General features: G+C 23.4%; 5 protein-coding genes and 1 long non-coding RNA gene across 6 annotated transcripts; 1 reads left to right on the top strand and 5 right to left on the bottom strand.

Annotated features, from left to right (window-relative positions):
* Nucleotides 1-4,851: 4,851 nt before the first annotated feature.
* On the bottom strand, nt 4,852-5,612 carry LOC113799721 (uncharacterized). Its single transcript, XM_027350410.2, has 2 exons — nt 5,193-5,612; nt 4,852-5,120 (listed from the first exon to the last, which is right to left on the bottom strand). The coding sequence occupies exons 1-2, from the start codon at nt 5,592-5,594 to the stop codon at nt 5,070-5,072; spliced, it is 453 nt and encodes a 150-aa protein (XP_027206211.2). The 5' UTR covers nt 5,595-5,612; the 3' UTR covers nt 4,852-5,069.
* A 3,119-nt stretch (nt 5,613-8,731) lies between these two features.
* Nucleotides 8,732-10,623, bottom strand: LOC113799719 (uncharacterized). The gene is made up of 3 exons (XM_075825049.1): nt 10,046-10,623; nt 9,208-9,910; nt 8,732-9,150 (listed from the first exon to the last, which is right to left on the bottom strand). Exons 1-3 carry the CDS (start codon nt 10,621-10,623, stop codon nt 9,067-9,069), a joined length of 1,365 nt encoding a protein of 454 aa, XP_075681164.1. The 3' UTR covers nt 8,732-9,066.
* A 2,839-nt stretch (nt 10,624-13,462) lies between these two features.
* LOC113799718 (uncharacterized) lies at nt 13,463-15,448 on the bottom strand. Its single transcript, XM_075824970.1, has 3 exons — nt 14,728-15,448; nt 13,868-14,652; nt 13,463-13,790 (listed from the first exon to the last, which is right to left on the bottom strand). Exons 1-3 carry the CDS (start codon nt 15,380-15,382, stop codon nt 13,740-13,742), a joined length of 1,491 nt encoding a protein of 496 aa, XP_075681085.1. The 5' UTR covers nt 15,383-15,448; the 3' UTR covers nt 13,463-13,739.
* A 1,728-nt stretch (nt 15,449-17,176) lies between these two features.
* On the bottom strand, nt 17,177-18,899 carry LOC113799716 (uncharacterized). The gene is made up of 3 exons (XM_075825275.1): nt 18,340-18,899; nt 17,465-18,263; nt 17,177-17,379 (listed from the first exon to the last, which is right to left on the bottom strand). The coding sequence occupies exons 1-3, from the start codon at nt 18,403-18,405 to the stop codon at nt 17,249-17,251; spliced, it is 996 nt and encodes a 331-aa protein (XP_075681390.1). The 5' UTR covers nt 18,406-18,899; the 3' UTR covers nt 17,177-17,248.
* On the top strand, nt 17,249-19,229 carry LOC142646414 (uncharacterized). Its single transcript, XR_012847356.1, has 2 exons — nt 17,249-17,495; nt 18,892-19,229. It is a non-coding gene; the product is annotated as an uncharacterized LOC142646414 (long non-coding RNA).
* LOC113799697 (uncharacterized) lies at nt 19,226-21,261 on the bottom strand. Its single transcript, XM_027350383.2, has 2 exons — nt 20,293-21,261; nt 19,226-20,229 (listed from the first exon to the last, which is right to left on the bottom strand). Exons 1-2 carry the CDS (start codon nt 21,091-21,093, stop codon nt 19,318-19,320), a joined length of 1,713 nt encoding a protein of 570 aa, XP_027206184.2. The 5' UTR covers nt 21,094-21,261; the 3' UTR covers nt 19,226-19,317.
* Between the last annotated feature and the right edge of the window lie 58 nt (nt 21,262-21,319).

Raw genomic sequence — 21,319 nt, 5'->3', positions numbered from 1 at the left:
AGAAACCAATATTTATTGATGCTAAATTATCATTGATTTGAAAAAAAAGTGTTAATTAAATACTAAATGGTAGTTTGTTTGTTTGTTTGTTTTTTTTGCTGTTGTTGTAAAACTTACCGATAAATATTTGTATAAAATAATAAAAACGATTAACATATAAACGTAATTTTTTAATATTTGTTGGAAATTTTTTTATAGAATAATTAAATAATAATGATGATGTACGTGAATAATTACCATATTTTATCTGAATAATTTGATGAATTTTTGATAAATTATAATTATTATTATTATCATATTCACGTAAATACATTATTAATGTACGAAATGATAATGAATTTTCAGTACGAAATGTATTATAAATTATTAATACAGAGAATAGAAAACAGAATGAAAGAAAAAATGAAAATAAATTTTCAGCTGATTTTACATCATTCGACATGATTGGTGTCATATCACCGATTAGAAATTTTATCGTTTTTGAATATTCAATCCAACCAAAACTTTTGGTTAGATGATAAATTCCTAGAATGGTTGCATTTAAAAATTGTAATCGTTCTAATATTGGTAATGATTTAAAACGTTTCCAACCAATTTCTTTGATCAATAAAAAACAAGTATAAAAATCAAATATCGTACGATTTGATTGTAATGAATATGAATTTAGATAAATTATTGATAAAATACGATAAATAATTTGTAGATAATGATCTAATTGATTCATTTTCATTATGAATTTTTCTTTTTGTTACAAATATTCAAATTTGGATCAAGTTAAATCATCTGAATGAATGGATGAATGACTGATTTGAGTGTGAATTTTCATTCAGTTTTTTTCAAATTTTCATTTAGTTTTATTCAAACAACAACAACAAAATCGATGGTTACTAATGATTAGAAACAGAAAAAAAATTGTTATTCTTTTAACAGAAAAAAACATTGAATTTTAATTTATTTTTAATGAAAATTTTTGTTCAAAAATGCACGATATTTTTACATTTTATTCATCAATCAAATTGACAACCGAAAAAACAAAACAAAACAATTCATCAAATGACAAATGATATTTTAATTAAAAACAGGGAAATTTTCATATTTTTTTTGTACTCAAATCGATTTCAAACAAGATGATGAAAAACAGAATCCAGAAAAAAACAATGATTATGATAATCTACTTGCCAACAATGTAAAACGTGCATAAAGTATGATGAGCTATATTTTTAAGGGAAGATAAAAGAAAAGAAATTCAAATGTACAAAATTTAAAAGTTACAAAATCATCAATTAATTGTTTACTTACACGCATAAAAACCCATTTAGTAACAACAGTTAAATCACCAATTCTAATACCCCATTGTTTACGTGTAATTAAACGTTCATTTAATAACATTAATTGAAATTTTCTAGAAAAATTTGTTTGATTTATATTATTATATTATTACTGATGATCTATTGATCTGTTGACATCTGTTAGTTATTGGATACTATATTAAATGTAGAATTTCGTTTCATTTTTAAAGGAAACTAAAAAAAAAAAATTCAGATCAAAGACAAAAACAAAAATCAATTTAATTGACATTATGTTTATATAGTGATATTGATTTTTGTTTTTGTTGTTGTTGTTGATTGAATTTGATTGATTCAGAATAGTTTATTGGTTAACATTGTAAATCGGGCATTAGTCAATATTAACTGTTTCAAAAGAAAAATTACATTACATACATACATGAAATTATGATATTTTTAAAAGAAATATATGTCTTTACCTTTGAAAATGTTGCTGTTGTCATAACGGTTATAGCACCAATTTGAATTCCCCATAATTTTCCACGATAAACTAATCGTTCATAATACATTAACATTTGAAATTTATTTCGAAATGATGGTGATGAACAATTCATCAGACAAATTGTTTGTTGTAGATCATATCGTATAGAATTTAAATGTTTATTGAATAATGATATTGTAAATGATAAAAATATATTGATTATATAATCAATTGCTATGCCTTCGGGCAGCGTGTGTTTAATAAAATTTATTATTATTATTATATAATCAATTGCTAATAAATAATATAATATTATTATAATATAATCATCATCACGTATAAATCGTAAACTTTTCAATATAATCTGACTTGATAATATTGTACACATAATACTGATTAGAAATAGTTTAGAATAATATTTTTGACATTCTTCAATAAATATTATCAATCGTTGATATATTGAATAGAAACGAAAAAGATTTTTTTCAATTCTAGTCATCAGAAGAATTTTGCGTTGAATTATTGTTGAATTATTTCCATATTTTTCTCTTTCAATATTGAAAATCATCATTATTGATTGATATTTTTTTAAATGATTAGAAATTCTATGTCTTATCAGTTGAATTGTTTTGAATCCCAATGATATTGTATAGTAGATCAAACATAATGGCATATAAACAATTGAACATAAAAAATAAAATATAATTGCCTGAAGATGTAATGAAATGAATCGTATAATATAATGCCATAATGGATGGTAATCGAATCGATTTGGATTCATTTCAATATAAATTCCAATCATATGTAGTAAAACTATAAATAGAATAGAATTGATTGATGAAATCTTTTCTTTTCAATGATAAAAAAAACAATTTAATAATAATGATAATTTTACTTACAATTGAAAATTATTGCACAACATTGTATTTGAATGAATAATTTACGAAAATTTGCTAAATTTAAACCAATTTTACATTCTTGATAGATAAACAGTATTGCTGTTGATCGTGAATATTTCATTGGATTTTTTTCATATAATTTTTCAATACTAAAATTATCATAAGCTTCAATTGTAAACAATATAAATGTTTGAAATGCTTTGTTATTTTTTATATTCAATGTTTGATAAACACCATAACCAAATAGTATGCCTGTATAACCGAAAAGCCATGCCATATTTTTTCGAAAATGATTCCATAATGGATCAATTTGATCCATATGTGTGATCAATATATCACCCAGAATAAAACTAGCTGTATCAGAATATTGTATTGAATTGATTGAAATATAATAACCACATCCAATAATTGTAATTATAAAACGTAGCTGATCTTTTATTGGCATTAATCTAAAAAAACATTTTTTATTTTGATTATTTTTTGATTTTATTGACAAATAGCTCATATAATAATTATAAATTGATTTATAATATTTTGTTGAATATGAATTCAAATAAATTATAGATAATATTCGATAAAAAACATTCATAAGATGATCCAATGACATTTTTGTTTTTTTGTTTTTGTAATTTTATTCGAAAACAAAAAATTTATTATAATTGCTGGGTAAAACAATCTAACACTGTCATCAAAAATATAATGATTTTAGGAAAGGTTTTTTTTATGGCGAAACTTTTTGTTTTCTTGCTTTTCTCTTGCTAGGATTCACTAATGATCGTTATTCATTCATTTAAGAAAAATTTCATTTGGAATTTTTTTTCTTTCTGTTGAAATTATATTGTCTTAAATTTTATAAATGCCAATTATATTCTGTTGATTTGGTGTTAGTTTTGTTTAATGATTTTAATGTTTTGAAACGATTTTTATCTCATGGAAAAAATTCCAGGAAATTTTTTTTTCAAAAATTTGTACTGGAAAATACACCAATCGAAAAAAAAAGTTTTCAAACTGAAGATAATGATGATGATGAATTTAATCGAAAAAATATATGGATTTTCAGCAATTACTCATGTGAATCAAATTGATTTGGATTCAATTCAATATAAAGTACGATTATGTGTCCGATAACTATTGAATTGAATCGAATTGATTAATATTTATTATTTTTTTTAGATAATTTTACTTACAATTAATATTTATCGTACACCATTGTATTTGAATGAATAATTTACGAAAATTTGCTAAATTTAAACCAATTTTACATTCTTGATAGATAAAAAATATTGCTGTTGATCGGGAATATTTCATTGGATTTTTTTCATATAATTCTTCTATACTGAAATTATATTTTTTGTATTTACCTGAAAAGATATTACCTCTAGTGGATAATACTAGTTCTAGAGGTCAACTTTGAATAAACTATTATTATTATTATTATTATACTGAAATTATCCTTAGTTTCAATTGTAAACAATATATATGTCTGAAATGCTTTGATATTTTTTGTATCGAATGCTTGATAAATACCATAACCGAATATCACTGCTGTATAACCGAAAAGCCATGCCATATTTTTTCGAAAATGATTCCATAATAATGGATCTGTTTGTTCCATATTTATAATCAATACATCACCCAATATGAAACGTATTGTATCAGAATATTGTATTGAATTGATTGAAATATAATAACTACTGAAAATCATTATTATTATAAAACGTAGCTTATCTTTTAATGGTAATATCGAAAAAATATATCGATTATTTTGATTATTTTTCGATTTAATTAACAAATAGTTTGCATAATAATCATAAATTGTTTTATAAGATTTTGTTGAATATGAATTCATATAGATTATTGATAATATTTTATACAAAATATTCATAAAATATTCGAACGACATTTTTTTTATTTATTTTTCATAACAAATTTTATTCTTCAATGATGATGATGATGATGATGAACAATGACATTGTTTTGTAATCATTTTTTTTGTAAAATATTTATTATTCTTTATTTCAAAGTTTTTTCAAATTTTTTTTTGGTATCGTTACTAAGTAATTTTCAGTCAATAATATTTTTTTTTCTTTTTCTTCTTCTTAATTGAGAATATTTTTTTTTATTTGTTGATCTGTTTGGTTTTGTTTTCAATGTCATTAATTTTATTGAATTTATTGATTTGAAATCATTTATATTTAGTCAACTTTTATTTTGATTTCTATAGTTTTAAATTTTCGTTTTTTTTCTTCATTACACAATTTCTAAGAAATTGACAAAAAATTTATTCTATATTCAAACTCAAAAATAGAAAAAAAACGTAAAGAAAAATGGAAAATCTTTTGTTTTCCAAAACAATAATGATGATGATGATGATTTAACCAAGAAAATCGTCAAGGATTTTTTTCAGGTAAATTTATTCGATAATAATGTAAAACGTGCATAGACAATAATGATCTATATTTATGGGAATTTCAAAAAAAATCAATTAATTTAAAGTTAGAAAAAAAATCAATCAAATTTAATTACTCGTGTAAAAATAGCTTTAGTTAGAACGGTAATTGTACCGATACGTAAACCCCATGGTTTAATATTAATCATACGTTCATATAATGTGAGTAAACAAAATTTTCTTCCAAATTTTCTTATTAAATTTGGTCGATGTACAATACGTTCAATATCCCAACGTATTGAATTAAGTTTTGAATTAAATTTAGAAATAAAATATGTTAACAATATTAATGATGAATATTCCAATAAAAGAAAATAAATTGTTATTATCCATACAATCCATTGATTATTTGTTTTAATATTTTTCAAACATAATAATGTAAATTGACTTGCAGTTACATTGATTATTAATGTCCATAATATTAATTTCGATATATAATGTTGACAATTTTCAACAAATATTATTAATCTTGCATACATTTGTAATGATTTACATAGATTTTCATTGATATGATCGAAAATTTTTATCATATTTATATGATTATCATTTATATTTGTTGATGATATTTTTAATGAATAATATTTATCCGATAATGATAATTTTATTAATCGATTTAATTCATTTTGAATATCCGAACGTAATTTTCGTATAGTTTTTAAACATAAATTCATTAAATAAATACTGATTAATAATGGACAATATGCAAATGTAAGTAATGTATTGAATGCAATCCAAACAAATTGTAATAATATAAATCGTATGATTAGCTGCCATAATGGTCGTTGAAAGGAAAAATGTTCCAATTCGAATAAAAATGTCATTATATTCAATGTAACTAAGATGTAAAATGAATAGAATTGAAAATTATATTTTCGGAAAATTTCCCGGAAAATTTCTTTTTTACTTATCACACAGAAAAATAAAGTCGTAAAATATACGGCAAAATCCATAACATTTTTGGGTTTTAACGTCATCCACAAAATGTTACGTTTTTTTTCTTTTTTTGTATTTCTGGGCAAAATCCATGAAATATTGAGGCAAAAAACTCAAATATTTGTGGCCAAAAAATCATGAAATATTCTGGAAAAAGACCTAATATTTCTTGGAAAAATCCATGAAATGTTCTGGAAAAAGACCTAATATTTCTTGGAAAAATCCATGAAATATTCTGGAAAAAGACTGAATATTTTTGGGCAAAAAATCATGAAATATTCTGGTTAAAAATATTTTTATTTACAAAAAAATGCGAAATAAAAGAGAAAAGAAAAGATAAATTTAGCCGACTAAGGTGGCATAAAGATCATTTTTTAAATTCATAAACAAAAAGTAAACAAGTTAATCAGTGAATAAAATAATTAAGATTATTGGCCAAGGATAGATTAAAATTCTCCGATTTGTTTGCTTTATTTTCCAGATTATCGCTCAAATCATGGCTATGTGATTTCTAATAATTTATCATGAATGGATGAATCTTCCTTGGTTGCCCTCAGTTCACTACTGATGCTTGCTTGAGTTCCGTATCGCTTCCGATTTCTCGCTCGACCGTTGGAGATTTCCTTATCCAGCCACAACGCTTTCTATTGTTTTTTCGATGCTTTAAGCTGTTACACAAAATAATATTTCTGATTCGAAAAATAGTCAAATGGCAAACGAAAAACAAAAACTTCGTTTAAAAACAAAAATGCTGGATTCGAATTATTTCATTTGTTTAATTGAATTATTAACAATGTTTCGAATGTTAACGAATTGTTTCAAATTTCAAGTTCAATTGTTATGGCTAAATCGAACAAACATCGATTTACCAAATCTTTTCATGAATCGATCATGAATCCAATCAGATATTCAAAAGCAATTTTAGGTTATAAGTTGTTTACGAAGCCACCGAATGACAACAGCCACTAGTTTTGGCTTCATGAACAAATTGCCACATCTGTCCCCTTCATATTTTTAAACCAAATTAGATATTAGTCAATTCGAGTGGAACTCATCGTAGACAAATGAAGGAAGATCCAATCCAATACCTTCTTCTTTAGCCCCATTGAAAAAAATTTGGTTAGGAAACATCCATTTTGTCTGTATGATTATTCTGTCCGGGAGATAGGATTCCATTCTCATTGAAACGTGGTTTCAAATCTATCATTTTTTTGTAGATCCAACTTCGCAAATTCATTGCAAACGCGATATATTTGGCCGAGTGTCATTCAGTTAACATATTTTTTCAAATCGTTCATATTTTATTATGAAATTTTGATAAATCCAAAAAATGAAAATTAAGATTTTAAAATTTTTTCTAAGTCCAGAAATTTTTCATGAAATATTGAGGCTAGCAGAAAAATCCATGAAATATTGAGGCTAGCAGAAAAATCCATGAAATGTTTGGGCAAAACAAAAAATCCATGAAATGTTTGGGCTGAGTATAAGATTGGCAAAAAATCATGAAATATTCTGGAAAAAAATCCTAATATTTCACGATTTCAGTTTTCCATAAAATATTGAGGAAAAAAACCATAACATTTTGTGGATGACGTTAAAACCCAAAAATGTTATGGTTTTTTGGCAAAAAATCGAACTATTTTACGTTTCATTTTTCTGTGTGTACAATGAAATAATATTACCAAACAATAAAAATGATCAAATAATGAACGAAAATGATTAAAATTTAATGAAAATTGTTTAATTATATAATCTATTATTATGGATGATGATGGTGATGGTAATGACGATTGCAATGATGATGATGATGATGATGGCGAATATTGCCGAAAACTTTCTGAATCATATTTCGAAACAATTTTTTCATCATCATCATTTTGACGATGAAATTCTTTTGTTAACAAAATAAACGTACGAAATGATTTGGATGATCGTGAATTAAATGTTTGATAAATACCAATCATAAATAATTGTGAACAAAAACCAAAACACATTGCTATATATTTTTCGGATAAATTATAATCATCATTATCATCATTATTATTTAATGTAACAAAATTTATTGTTACATCACCAAATATAAAACGTATTGTTTCTGAATAATTAATTATATTCAAACTAATTGTTATATAATAAAAAATAATTATTTCAATAATAAAAAATCTAAATTTTTCTTTCCATGGTAATATTGTAAATAAACAATTAGATTCTTTATCTAACATTATAAATTTTGTATGAAAATCATAAATTGATTCATAAAATTTTGTTGAATATGAACAAAAATAAAAATATGAAAATATTTCATATAAATGATGATAAATTTTCCCAGATATAATTTCATTTTTACGAAATTGTAAATATTTAAAAAACAGAATAACAGTGATGATAATTATGATTATGCATAAAATTAAAAAATTACAACAAAAAAAGCAGGAATAAGAATTTTTTACTGGATCCATCGTTACAAAAAGCTAAATTATCAATGAAACATTTACACTGAAACGAAGTGATATTTATTTTGTAGAAATTTTTCTGAAAAAATCGGTGCAAGATTTATAAACTGGTTTGTTGACAATATTTATTTGTCTTGCATTTATTTATTACCATCATAAAAATGAAATAAAAATTTATATTTTCAAATAAAGATTTAATGTATTTTTGGTTTGTTTTGATAATAATCTTGTTGAAAATATATTTTTCATTATGTATTTTTTCACATTGTTTTCCAAGAAATTTTCTTGGAAAAGAACTGTGATTATTATTATTATTGTTATTATTTACAAGTGAGATTATCATTATCATTATCATTTTTTAAATTTTTTCAAACACGTTATACGTGTAAATTGGTTTTTTTTTTCGCTATTTATATGTACACAATCAATAAATGGATTCTCAAATCAATAATTTTTATTGTTTGTTTTTTTTTGTGGGAAATTTTCCGGAAAAAATAATGTAAAGTGATGATGATGATGATGATGATGATGATGATGATGATGAACAATGACTGCGTGTATATTATCAACCACCAGCATTATCAACTTCATGTGATGTATTGCTTAATTTACCCGATAACATTGTAAAACGTATGTATAAAATCAATAGCTAATGATTGAAAATGAAAAATATTACAATTTTAATTTACAAATTTACTAAACTTACTTTTATAAAAACAGCTTTAGTCAATACAGTAATAGGACCAATTTTGATACCAAATGGTTTTTTATTAACTAAACGTTCATAAAATAACATTATTTTAAATTGTGAACGTTTTGATCTAGCCATTTCATTTATACAACAAACAATACGATTCAAATCTTTACAAATTGAATTAAGATTTGCATTAAATTTCGAAACAATATATGATAATAATAAAATAATTATATAATCTAATGTTAGAAAATAATACATAAATATAATGATAACAGTACTATCAGTTGATAAATTTTTTAAACAATTCATTGTTATTTGACTAGCAACAAATGTAACTAATAATGCACATAAAAATAATTTTGATAATACAATTTGTACATTTTCAGTAAAAATAATCAAACCACTATAATCACGTAAATAATTTATTAATTTTAATTCAATATGTTTTGAATATGAATTAATAAATTCTTTTGATTGTTTTGATTTTAATTTGATTATTATTTGATAATTTAATAATAATGTATTTAATTGAAATTTTGATACACGTATATATGAAAATCCAATTCGTAATAGATAACCAGCAATCATTAATGGTGAATAAATAAATATAAACATAAAATTAAATGCAATATATGATGCTTGTAATAGAATTATATGTATAAATATTTTATCCATTGATTTTGTTTGTAAATATTTTGTTAATTTAAATAATTGTATACAAAGATTTAGTATCACTATAATTTGGAGTTAATGATAATGTATGATTAGTAAACTGAATTTGTGAATTTTATTTTTTTTTCTCATTCGAAAAAACTTACCATGAAAAAATTGTGCAATACAATAAACACGATTAAAAATGAAACGAAATCTTTGTTGATTTAGATGAATTTTTTTATCAAAATTTTTCAATGTTTGTATTGTTGAAAGTAAAATTGGTTGTGAATTTTGTTGTTGTAAATATTCATAAATTAATGGATGATCATTTTGTGTTATTAATAAAAATGTACGCAATGCAATTGATGGCATTGTATTTAATGAATAATAAATTATGATTAAAAACATTAATGTAGCAAAACCGGCTAATAATGATATACTTTTCGATGCAATTGTTGAATCTTCATCAATCAAATAGCTTAGATCACCGAATAAAAATTTTGTTTCCGAATCCAATTCTATTATATTATAACTGGTTGTAATATAATAGATAACCAAATAAATGGATAAACAGAAACAAATTTTCTCTTTAATCGGTATATGAAATAAAATTGGTTTATTTGTAATTAACATTAAATTTGTATAATAATGATAAATTGATTGATGATTATTAGGTGAAAATGAACTAAAATATAATCTTGACATTAGATAATAGATATTATTTAAAAATTTTTCATTATTATAAAAATTTCTTTCAAAAAATATAGCCATTTTTTTGGGTTTTATTTGAGGTTTTGTTTGTTGAAATATGAAAAACAAACTGAAAATGAAGTGTTTTGTGAATCTCAAATCATATCAGTCAGTCAAATTATATAGGACGATTGAATGTTTTTGTTGTTTCTTTCGCAAAAATTTTTTCATATTTAAAAAACAACAAAAAATTTAAGGTCTTAACGCGTTCGCTACCAGCGACGCATATATGCGTCGTTTATTTGCTGTAGTTCTATGTGTTTTTCAAAACCTCCGGTAGCGAACGCGTTAATTTCTTTTTTTCCTCTCTTTTTTTTCGATTCTTTCATTCATTATTTCATCTTTTGCTTTTTTAATGATCATTATTGACATTTTTTCCGGTGAATTTTCTCCAAACAAAAAAGAAAAATGTGAAATAAAAAATTTTCATAAAGAGAAAAATCGATCAACCAAAAAAAAAAATGTTTAAAAATTCAATAAATCGATTGATTCATCGATTAACTAATGAAAACAATAGTAATAATAATGATATCTATTGTAAGATGATTATGATTATAAATTAACAGGAAATTCATCTACATAAAATATTGATGATAATGATGATTATCATATTCTTTTTATAAAAATATTTCAAATTTATTTTACAAATTATAAACTGGAGAAGGAAAAAAAGACGGTACTTATGTTTATGATCATCAAGTGCTAAGCAACCTTACAATTATGACAGATAGTGTGTGTGTGTGTGTATGGAAAAAATTCAAAATTTGATTAATGGATTCGTTTATTTTTCCCAATTTTTTGTTTTGTTTTGTATGTTGAAATATCATCATTAATGATGATGATGATTATGACCATTGCCACAATTATTCAAAACTGTTACTAATCAGCATTAATTTCATTTGATGTATTGATTAATTTAGCCGATAACATTGTAATACGAATATAGGTTATCATAAGCTAATAATGGATGGAGGGGTGGAAAGGGCAAGAAATCAGAAAAGAAATTATTAAATTATTGACTAAAGGTTATATGAAATATTTTGAACTTACACGCATAAATACAGCCGTTGTTAGTACAGTAATTTTACCAATTTTAATGCCAAATGGTTTACGATTAACTAAACGTTCATAATAGAATAACATTTTAAATTTGATATGATAATTATTTGAATATTCATTTGTTAATCGTACAATACGTGTCATTTCAAAACGTATTAAATTAATTGTTGAATTAAATTTCGAAACAAAATATGATAATAATATGATTATTAGATAATCAACAATTAAAAAATAATATAAAAATATTAATATAACTGTATTATAATCATAATTTGATAAATCATTTATAAATTTCTTTGTAGTTTGACTGACAATAAATGTAACCAATAATGCATATAATAATAATTTTGATAAAACTGATTGTACATCTTCAACAAATATAATCAAACGGCTATAAATTTGTAAATGTTTATCCAATTTTAATTCAATCTGTTTGAATTGTTTTGATAATAATTGTTTATTATTTGTTGTAAATTTTCTACATTCATAATGACTATTAATCAATTTACGTAACTGTTTAAGTAAATGTTTAGTTGAATGAAATCCAATATGTAATAGATAACCGGCCAATAATAATGGTGAATAAAGATTTAAAAACATAAAATTAAATAATGTATATTGTGTTTGTAAACAAAAAATTCGAATTATTATCTGCCATAATGGCCATATAAAAATGATTGTTGTCATTTTTGCTGTATGCATACATAAATTTAATATCACTATTTTTTTTGTAATAAAAATAAATATTAAGAATTATAAGCAGATAATTTTTAACATTACTTACAATGAAAAAATTGTGCCACACAATAAATATTATTATAAATTGATTTAAATCTATTTGGATTTATTATTTGAACATTATTCATTAAATAATCTATTAATATCATTGATGATTGTGAATAATATTTTGATTGATTTTGATAATTATTATCATCATTGTCATCATCATTCAACATAAACAAAAGAAATGTTCGTAATGAATGTGATGATGATGTATCAAATGAATAATAAATTATTATGAGAAAAATTAACGATGCAAAACCAGCTTGAAATGAAATTGTTCGCTGTAATTGTATATTATCGGTAATATATTTACCAATATCGGAAATCATAAATTTAGTTTCTTCATCTAAATTAAAAATTCTAACACTATTTCCAAGATAATATCCAGTCATTATCATTGTTAAATACCAACATAATTTTTCACGCCATTGTAATGATGACCATAATGGAAATTTATAATCATTTAACATAAATTTTGTATAAAAATGATAAATTGATTTATAATTATTAGGTTTATATGAACAAAAATATAATCGACACATTTGATAATAAAAATTTTCAAATAATTTTTGTCGATTTTCCATTTTTTTTTATAATTTTATTCAATTCTTAAACTTCTTTTTCAGTTGAATACTGTCGATGATTATAATGTCAATGTTGACATAGATTCAAACTGTTCAACAAAAAAGAAATTTCTTTGGATCGAAAAAAAAAATTTTTTTTGGACGAATTGTGAAAAAATTTTATCATGCTAAATTCCTTTTGAATATTAAAAAAAACGATTCATTTGAAATGCATGTATAAGAATCGATTGTCATTTCCATTTCTTAATGTAAATTTTGTTTTCGTTTTTTATATTTCCTCGCTTGAAATTGCTATGTTACCAAAAATAAAATCCAAAGTGCAAAATATAGATGTCAATTGTATTTCGTCATTTGTTTTTCTGGTTCAATAATATGCGAAAAAAATGTACATATTTAATAGTTTCACGAAAACTTTCCTTTATTTTTTGGGGGATAATAAATCAAAATATTCGAAACGAATATCAAGATCATCATTAGAACAAAGTTTAAAAAAATGGTAAACAATCAATTATTCATAATGATTTTTTCTTTTTTTCGGGTTGTTTCGACTGATAAAAATGAAATGATCGATCCACATTCATTGATCATCATAGATTCAGTTGTTTTTTCAATAAAAAAAAAAAGTAATAATTTTTTTTTTTTTTTGGTATCATTATTGGGCAAAACAAAAACAATGTGGAAGAAAATATTCAGTGTTTGTATGTTTGACATTTATCTAAATTTATATGATAAAATTGTAAAACGAATATAAAGAATAATAATCTATGGAATTTAAAAAAGAGTAAAAAAAAATTACAATAGAATTAGAATTTTTATTGATTTTAAACATCATCATTTACCTTCATAAATACTGATCGTTTCAATACGGTTATTGAACCAATTGATATACCAAATGGTTTTCCACCTAATGATCGTTCATAATAACATGCTAATTGAAATTTAAAACGAAATGTTATCGATTCATTCATCTGTATAATTATCTTATTCAATTCAATATGTATCGAATTTAATTCTACATTTAATTTCGATACAAAATATGTTACAAATATTATTATAATATAATCAAGCATTAGAAAATAAAAAAGAAATATTTGTATTGTCATATGTTGTCTTGATGTTAATAAATGTTCTAAACAATTTAATGTTATTTGACTTGCAACAATTGTTACAATTAATGCTAATAATAATAATTTTGATAAATATTTTTGTACTTCTTCAGCAAATATAATTAATCTGATGAATATTTGTAAAATTTTTTTCAATTCCCATTGTATAACTGTTATTGATGATTGTTTCCATTTCATTTGATCATTATTAGTTATAATCCAATCATAATTATTATTATAATTATTATCATTATTATAATTATCATTATTATCCATTATAATTAAATGATAACGTTTTAATTCATTTTGTATTATACGTCGACAATATCTTACAACACGAAAACCAATTATAATCAATTCAAAGGCAATCATTAATGGTGAATATAATGATGATAGCAGAAATATAAATACAGCAATATTAATTTGCATCATTATAATACGTATAATAATTTGCCAAAATGATTTTTCTTCCGATATATGATCAGTATTGTATTGATGTAAAAATAGATTCAATATGACTATAGATTTTTTGGAAGAAAAAACTTTTTAAAGAATTCAACAAACAAAATAATCATTAAAAAAGAAATACATACGATGAAATATTTGTGCAAAACAATAAACACGATTAAACATTTGTCGAAATTTTAATTTTGTATTTGAAATATTTTTTTCCATATATTTCAAAAGAATTACTGTTGAACGTGAATAATATGATTTCATTTCATCAAAAATATTTTGATCACCACCAATATATAATAAAAATGTACGAAATGCTTTATATTGTTGTGTTTGAAATGATTGATGTATAATTATTAAAAATAATAATGATGTAAAACTTGATAATGTAAGAAAACTTTTCTCTACTGAATGATTACTTTCAATAACAATCATTGTTAAATCACCCATTAAATAACGAAACAAATGATTATCAATATTAAAACCAAATGTTAATGATATATAAAATATAACAATTATCCATGATATTATTATTGATAATTTCATTCGTCTTGGTAATGATAACCATGATGATGAACATTTTGGATCAAGTAACATTAATTTTGAATAATAATGATAAATTGATTCATATTTTTTTGTTGAATATGAACTTAAATAAATTTGACCAAGTATTGAATATAATTGATTTAAATAATGTTCATTACATTTCCATAAACGATTTCGACTTTTATTTAATAATTTTCCAATCATTATTATTGTCATTATAAGCAAAGATTTATTTTTGTTTTCCATTTGGTTTGGGTTTTAGGAACGGGTTTATTCTTTGGTTTTCGAATCAACTTCAAACAAAATGAATAAAATTTCAAATGGAAATTTTTCTTCAAAAACTAATTCTTTTTGTTTTATAGATTTGAAAAAAAAATTTGGTCGGAGTCCATTCATTCATTCATTTTGTTTTCTTTCTTTTTTTTTGTAAATTTATTCAAGAATTGATAAACGACGAAAGAATTTTCAATCAATCAACAATCAAGAAAATGAAATTCTAAAGAAAGGATGACTTTATATTGTTTGGGAAGGATGGTACCAGACAATATAAAGTCAAATATTGTCTTTTTATTTTTTTCGACGAAAGAATTTTATTCAAATGAATTTCTTTTTTCTTCTTCCCAAACGTTGATCACGATAGAATTCAATTTAATTCATTCGGTTCTTATTACTACAAAACCGAATTTCCATTCGGATCGTTGAATTAATTTTTTTCCCTGCTTCAACGAATATCTAAATATATAAAAAAGCATTTGAGACAAGCATTCTCAAGCGCATACAAGTGGCAAAATAGTTTTTTTTCAGTGATTAAATTCCGCATCGGTGTGTGTGTGTTTATCTTTCCCTCTTTGTTATTTCAATCGATTGGTCGTTTGGTGATGACGAAATTCACAAAAACCGGGAACGAAAAAAGAAAATTCAAAATTGAATAAATAATTTCCGGAAAAATCAACATTGTCGTCGTCTTCATCCTTGATTATCATTGAAAAATATTGATCGACGAAGAATTTTTTTTTTTGCAAAATTATCATCAAAACTGAAAGGTCGTGCGTGTGTTTGTAAAACCCAACAAAATCCATTTGTAAAATGAATTTAAATGAAAAACTAAACCAAACTAAATGTCAATAGGTGATTTCATTGGATTTTTTTGTTTACTCAAATCGATTCAAATACAAGTGCACTTTCATTGCATGCAAATTCATTAAATTTTATTTTTAGGATTTTGTTGTTGTTGTTGTTGTTGTGAATTTTAAATTTTTACAAAAAGAAAAAGATATTATAAATAATGTAAAATATAAATACAATTTGAAAATAATATAAATACAAAAAACTAAATGATTTTATTGTTGTCGATCCATTACATCCATTATAATCACATGGACAAATTAATTCCGATTGATTTTGATAACAAGAAAAATGATAATCATCATAACCACATTTTCGTATGATTTGTTTTTTATGATCTTTTAATGATGGATAAATTGTTAAACATTGATAATTAACAATATTCACTGACCAATTACATGGTTGAAAATATTTTCGTATATTTGATGATATTGAATTTGTTGGTAAACCATGTGGAATTTTATTTAAACATTCGTAATCGATTGATGAATCACAAATCCAACAATATAAAACATTTGAATCATTTGATTTGATCGTTGAATTGCCATCAACAATCTGTAATGATAATATCATTATCGTTATTAGACAAAAACAAATTCGAATCATAGCCATGGATGATGATGATATATTCGATGTAAATTTGTAGTTAATGTTTTTTTTTAGAAATAAATGACAAACATTATCAACAATTTTTTTTAAATACTCAACTTGGTACGCATTTAATGATAATCTTTATTATCATGTTTTCGGATAATGATAATGATAACGAAAACAAAACAATAAAAACCAAAACAAAATCAAAACAAAAACAAACAAATAAAAAAATTGCTAAATAAAGCAAATGTGTTTGTTTTCAAAACATATGATCATTGTCAATCGTTCGATTAGGTTAAAATAGGCTTTAAAAAAGTGGGCTGGCTTTAAAAAAAAGATTCAAAATTCCATCATTTTATTTTCATTTTTTTTTTCAAAAAAATCATCCAAATCTCATGAATTATGAAGATTTTTACCATTTGCAGATGATTTATTTGTTCGAAACATAAAATGAAATACAAGTAATGAATATATAATAAAAAATAGGAAAAAAAATCCCGATATTATCGATACAAATTGATCAGCTTTAATGAATGAAAAAGAGAAGAAGAAAAAATCAAATTGAATCAATCAATCAATCAGCAAACCAAAAATTATTTTCAAACATACCTTCATTCATTGATTGTCCAGATTGTTTAAGGTAAGCAAAATCACCACAATCTAACCATTGATAAAATGATTTTGTTGTTAAAACAAAATATTTTTCATGATCAATAATAGCATTATGTGAAAATATTAATAGATAATCTTTTGATATTAAATATAATTGACCAGTTTTTGAAACTAAAAATCCAGTACGTACATTTGAAAATATTAATCTAGATTGATAATTATCATTACATTCATGAATTGTTGTACCAATTTCCATACGATGTTGATCAATATTAGATTGTTGTACACAAATATTAAAACGATAATTTTCATTTAGATTATTATCTAATAAATAAAATTCATAATTTTCTATAATTAATGTACGATTTTGACAATCATCAACAATAATTTTTTGATATGTTTTATCTTTTTCAGTAAGATTATCATTCAATATTAATCGATCAATTTCAAAATCAAAATGATATGTATGATATAATTTATCTTTTTTTGATTTAAATGTTACAATTAATTCTGATTGATTATTTGAATTATAACATGTATCACCAGCTAAATAAATTGATACTGGTAAACGTTCCATTCTATTAAAATGAATAAATTGATTCATTACTGGCCAAAGATTATGTATTTCACCGTTATTTGATAATAAATCAACTTCAACATCATTAATTAATGAATTTATTGTTGTATTATATGCTAACCATTTATCGGTTATAAATAATAAATAATTATCATGATAATATGGTCCAACAGCAATAATATGATCAATAATTTCCTGTCGTAATTCAAAACAATTTTTCTATGTTTTTTGAGTTTTGGTTATAAAAAAAAATGTTTAGATACAAAATCGATTTTTTTAAATTACTAATTCATACCGTTGCTGTTTGAATGAAAGCAATTTTGATGAGAAAAATATAAAATGATAAACAAAAAGTTTGCATATTTAAAAATTCTTTTTCTTTCTTTTTTTTTGTCGATTCCTAACCAAATTTTCCTTTGGTAATTTGCCTTATTTTTATATTCGAAAAAATCGAACGATTTTCTTTCGAATTCCAAACAAAAAAATCGAGCGAATTCTCGAATTTCCTCCCATTAAACCTCCACCCTCCTCTCTCTCTCTCTCCCACGACGACCACCATCATCAATATTTTATTGCCAAAAAATTTATGTATTTGTTGCAATCATCATTGGTGGCATCCGTAATACTTATGTGACTAATCCCCATATCAAAGTCATGAGCATCATTAATTGATAATGTTTTTTTTTTTTTGGTTTTTGTACATTTTTCTTTTTTTTAATGTTTGTAAACAAAAAGATACCTGTATACCATTGATATCATCAGACGTAGTTTCCAGATTTTTTTTTAAATTATAAATAAACGTGCAACTCGTTCAATTAATTAATTTTGATTTTTTTTCCTTCAACAGGCCAAACATAAAATGTTTTGAAAATTATGAAATTCAAAATTAATGATTTGGAAAAAAATCCAGTTAATAAATCTGGTTCACCACCGTTGCCGTTACCATCATCATCGATCGTAAATGATGGTAAAGATATTGAATCGAATATAATCGATCAACGTTATTATTTTATCTATATTGTTATATGGTTATGTTTGATTATAATTACAATATCCATTATTATTACTGGTTTGATTTTATTTTTTACAGGTGATAATAAATCACAAAATCTATCAAAATTATCAAATGTTTTTTCATTAAATTTTTGATGTAAATAAAAAAAAAAAGATTTTTATAAATGTTTTTTTTAAAAAAAAGTTTTATTTTATTTTAATGCATAAAATTGTTTTCATTTGTATTCAGAGAAAAATATATTTATAATGCACACAGCTTTTATTGCCAATCACGTTGATGATAATCAATAATAGTACGTAATCGTATTATTGTATGTTTTGAATAACATTTAGATTCATCAGCAGTCATACAAATATCATATAAACGTTTAAAAATTTCATTCAAATTTAATGTCATTAAATTTGGATCATTATTATTGAAATTACGATTATGTTCATCGAATAAACGTTTGATTGAATTCAAACCCATTGTATCCATCATTAAATAAAAACAATCCATTTTAAATTCAGATGGCAAAACAATATTATCATAATTATCATTATTATTCAATATGAATGTCATTTTGTTCATCAAATAAATGATTACTTGATTGTCGATCATATTCATTCGATAAAGATGAGCAATTAATTTAATCAATGTAATTGTATAAATTTTCCATTGATTATCATCCATGGCAAAATTTGTCTGTTGATTCGATGATGTTTGATGATCAAACATTAAATTTTCCAAATCTTTTACAAAAAAATATGTTACAATACTTCCAAATTTGATCAATCTAAATCTGGAGAATATTATACGAATATTCTGTGAACAGTATTGTGGATTAACAGGTAATTCATCTAAACTTTCTAAAAATTTAGCCAAATTTTGAATACTTTCATCGGGCCAATAATCACGGCCAATTATTTTAAACATTTTTTCGATAATTTTTTCAAAATAATAAAAATCAATACCTAAAGCACGAAATTCAATTGATTTATTATGAATATTTGCCATATTTTTCACTTCAATCATTATACATTCGATAGCCATCAAATGTCTTGACATATCAAAATTATATGGTGGCCGTTGCATCTGTTGTTGTTGTTGTTGTTGTTGTTGATATTTTGTCCGAATAATTGGTGATTGAAAATATGAATTGACATTTTGATTGGTAATTTGCATCGATATCTTAATTAATAACAAAAATTAATTGATTTCAAAAAAAAACAAAACAAAATTAAGTTGACTTACTTGTGGTTGCAAAATGAATGGTGGATAAATTGGATGATTATTTGTATTTGTAACCATCGGTTGTTGTTGTTGTTGTTGTTGCAGCTGTTGTCGTTGTTGAAGAGGTTGATGAGGTTGATGAAGATGAATATTATTACTATTTGGATGATAATAATGACCGGAATCACCATTCATTGATGTTTCGGAATTGATATTTGATTCTGATCTACGATCAATAGTAATTTCATCATAAACATTTAATGATTTCGAATGGCTAAGAGGACGACTACGACTACGACTACCATCATCATGACTACGACCACGATCGCGACGACGATTACCATCGTCCTCATCATCATCTTCATTGTTATCATCAATAGAATTTCGATGATTTGAATTCGATGAATAATTATTATGTTGATAATTATTTTTGCGTGTATTATTTGAATTATTTTCATAATCATCGAAAATATTTTCATCACATTCAATACTATCATTGAACATTTCGAAACAATGATCCGATATGATTATTGGTTGTTGTTCAAGAAAACAATAAGTACGAATGGCCATTTTTTCCAATGTTAATCTTGTTTGAATATAATGTTCAAGAATTTTATCATCAATTTGATCATCACATAATTTGGATAAAATTTGATTATACAATTTTCGTGCACGTTTTATCCAAATCCAACGTTGTAAAAGATCATCACCATTCATATCTTTCAATAATTCATCATTATCATCAAGACTCATTCTTTTTATACCCAACAATAAATCTTTATATGCTTTTCGATATTTCATTAACGTGTCGAAATCATCCATTTTGTTCAAAATACAGCCAAAAACAACAACAACAACAAAAAATCAATTTGTCAATTAAATGAAAATTATTTTTTTTTCAAGTTGGAATTTCGTTTTTTTTCTTAATAAAGAAATAAACAAAACAACAGAAACAAATTATATTAACCCAATGTGTGCACGTTAGTTTTCATTTGGAAATGCAGCGGAAAAATTTAATGAAGAACTTAATCGATACAATCGATTATTT

The sequence above is a fragment of the Dermatophagoides pteronyssinus genome, unplaced genomic scaffold, assembly GCF_027571235.1.
Source record: "Dermatophagoides pteronyssinus isolate colony J.1.1.1.1 unplaced genomic scaffold, Derpt_VIB-CSIC_2022.12 sq0003, whole genome shotgun sequence".
Classification (NCBI taxonomy): domain Eukaryota; kingdom Metazoa; phylum Arthropoda; class Arachnida; order Sarcoptiformes; family Pyroglyphidae; genus Dermatophagoides; species Dermatophagoides pteronyssinus.
This window is presented reverse-complemented; position numbering and strand designations above follow the sequence as displayed.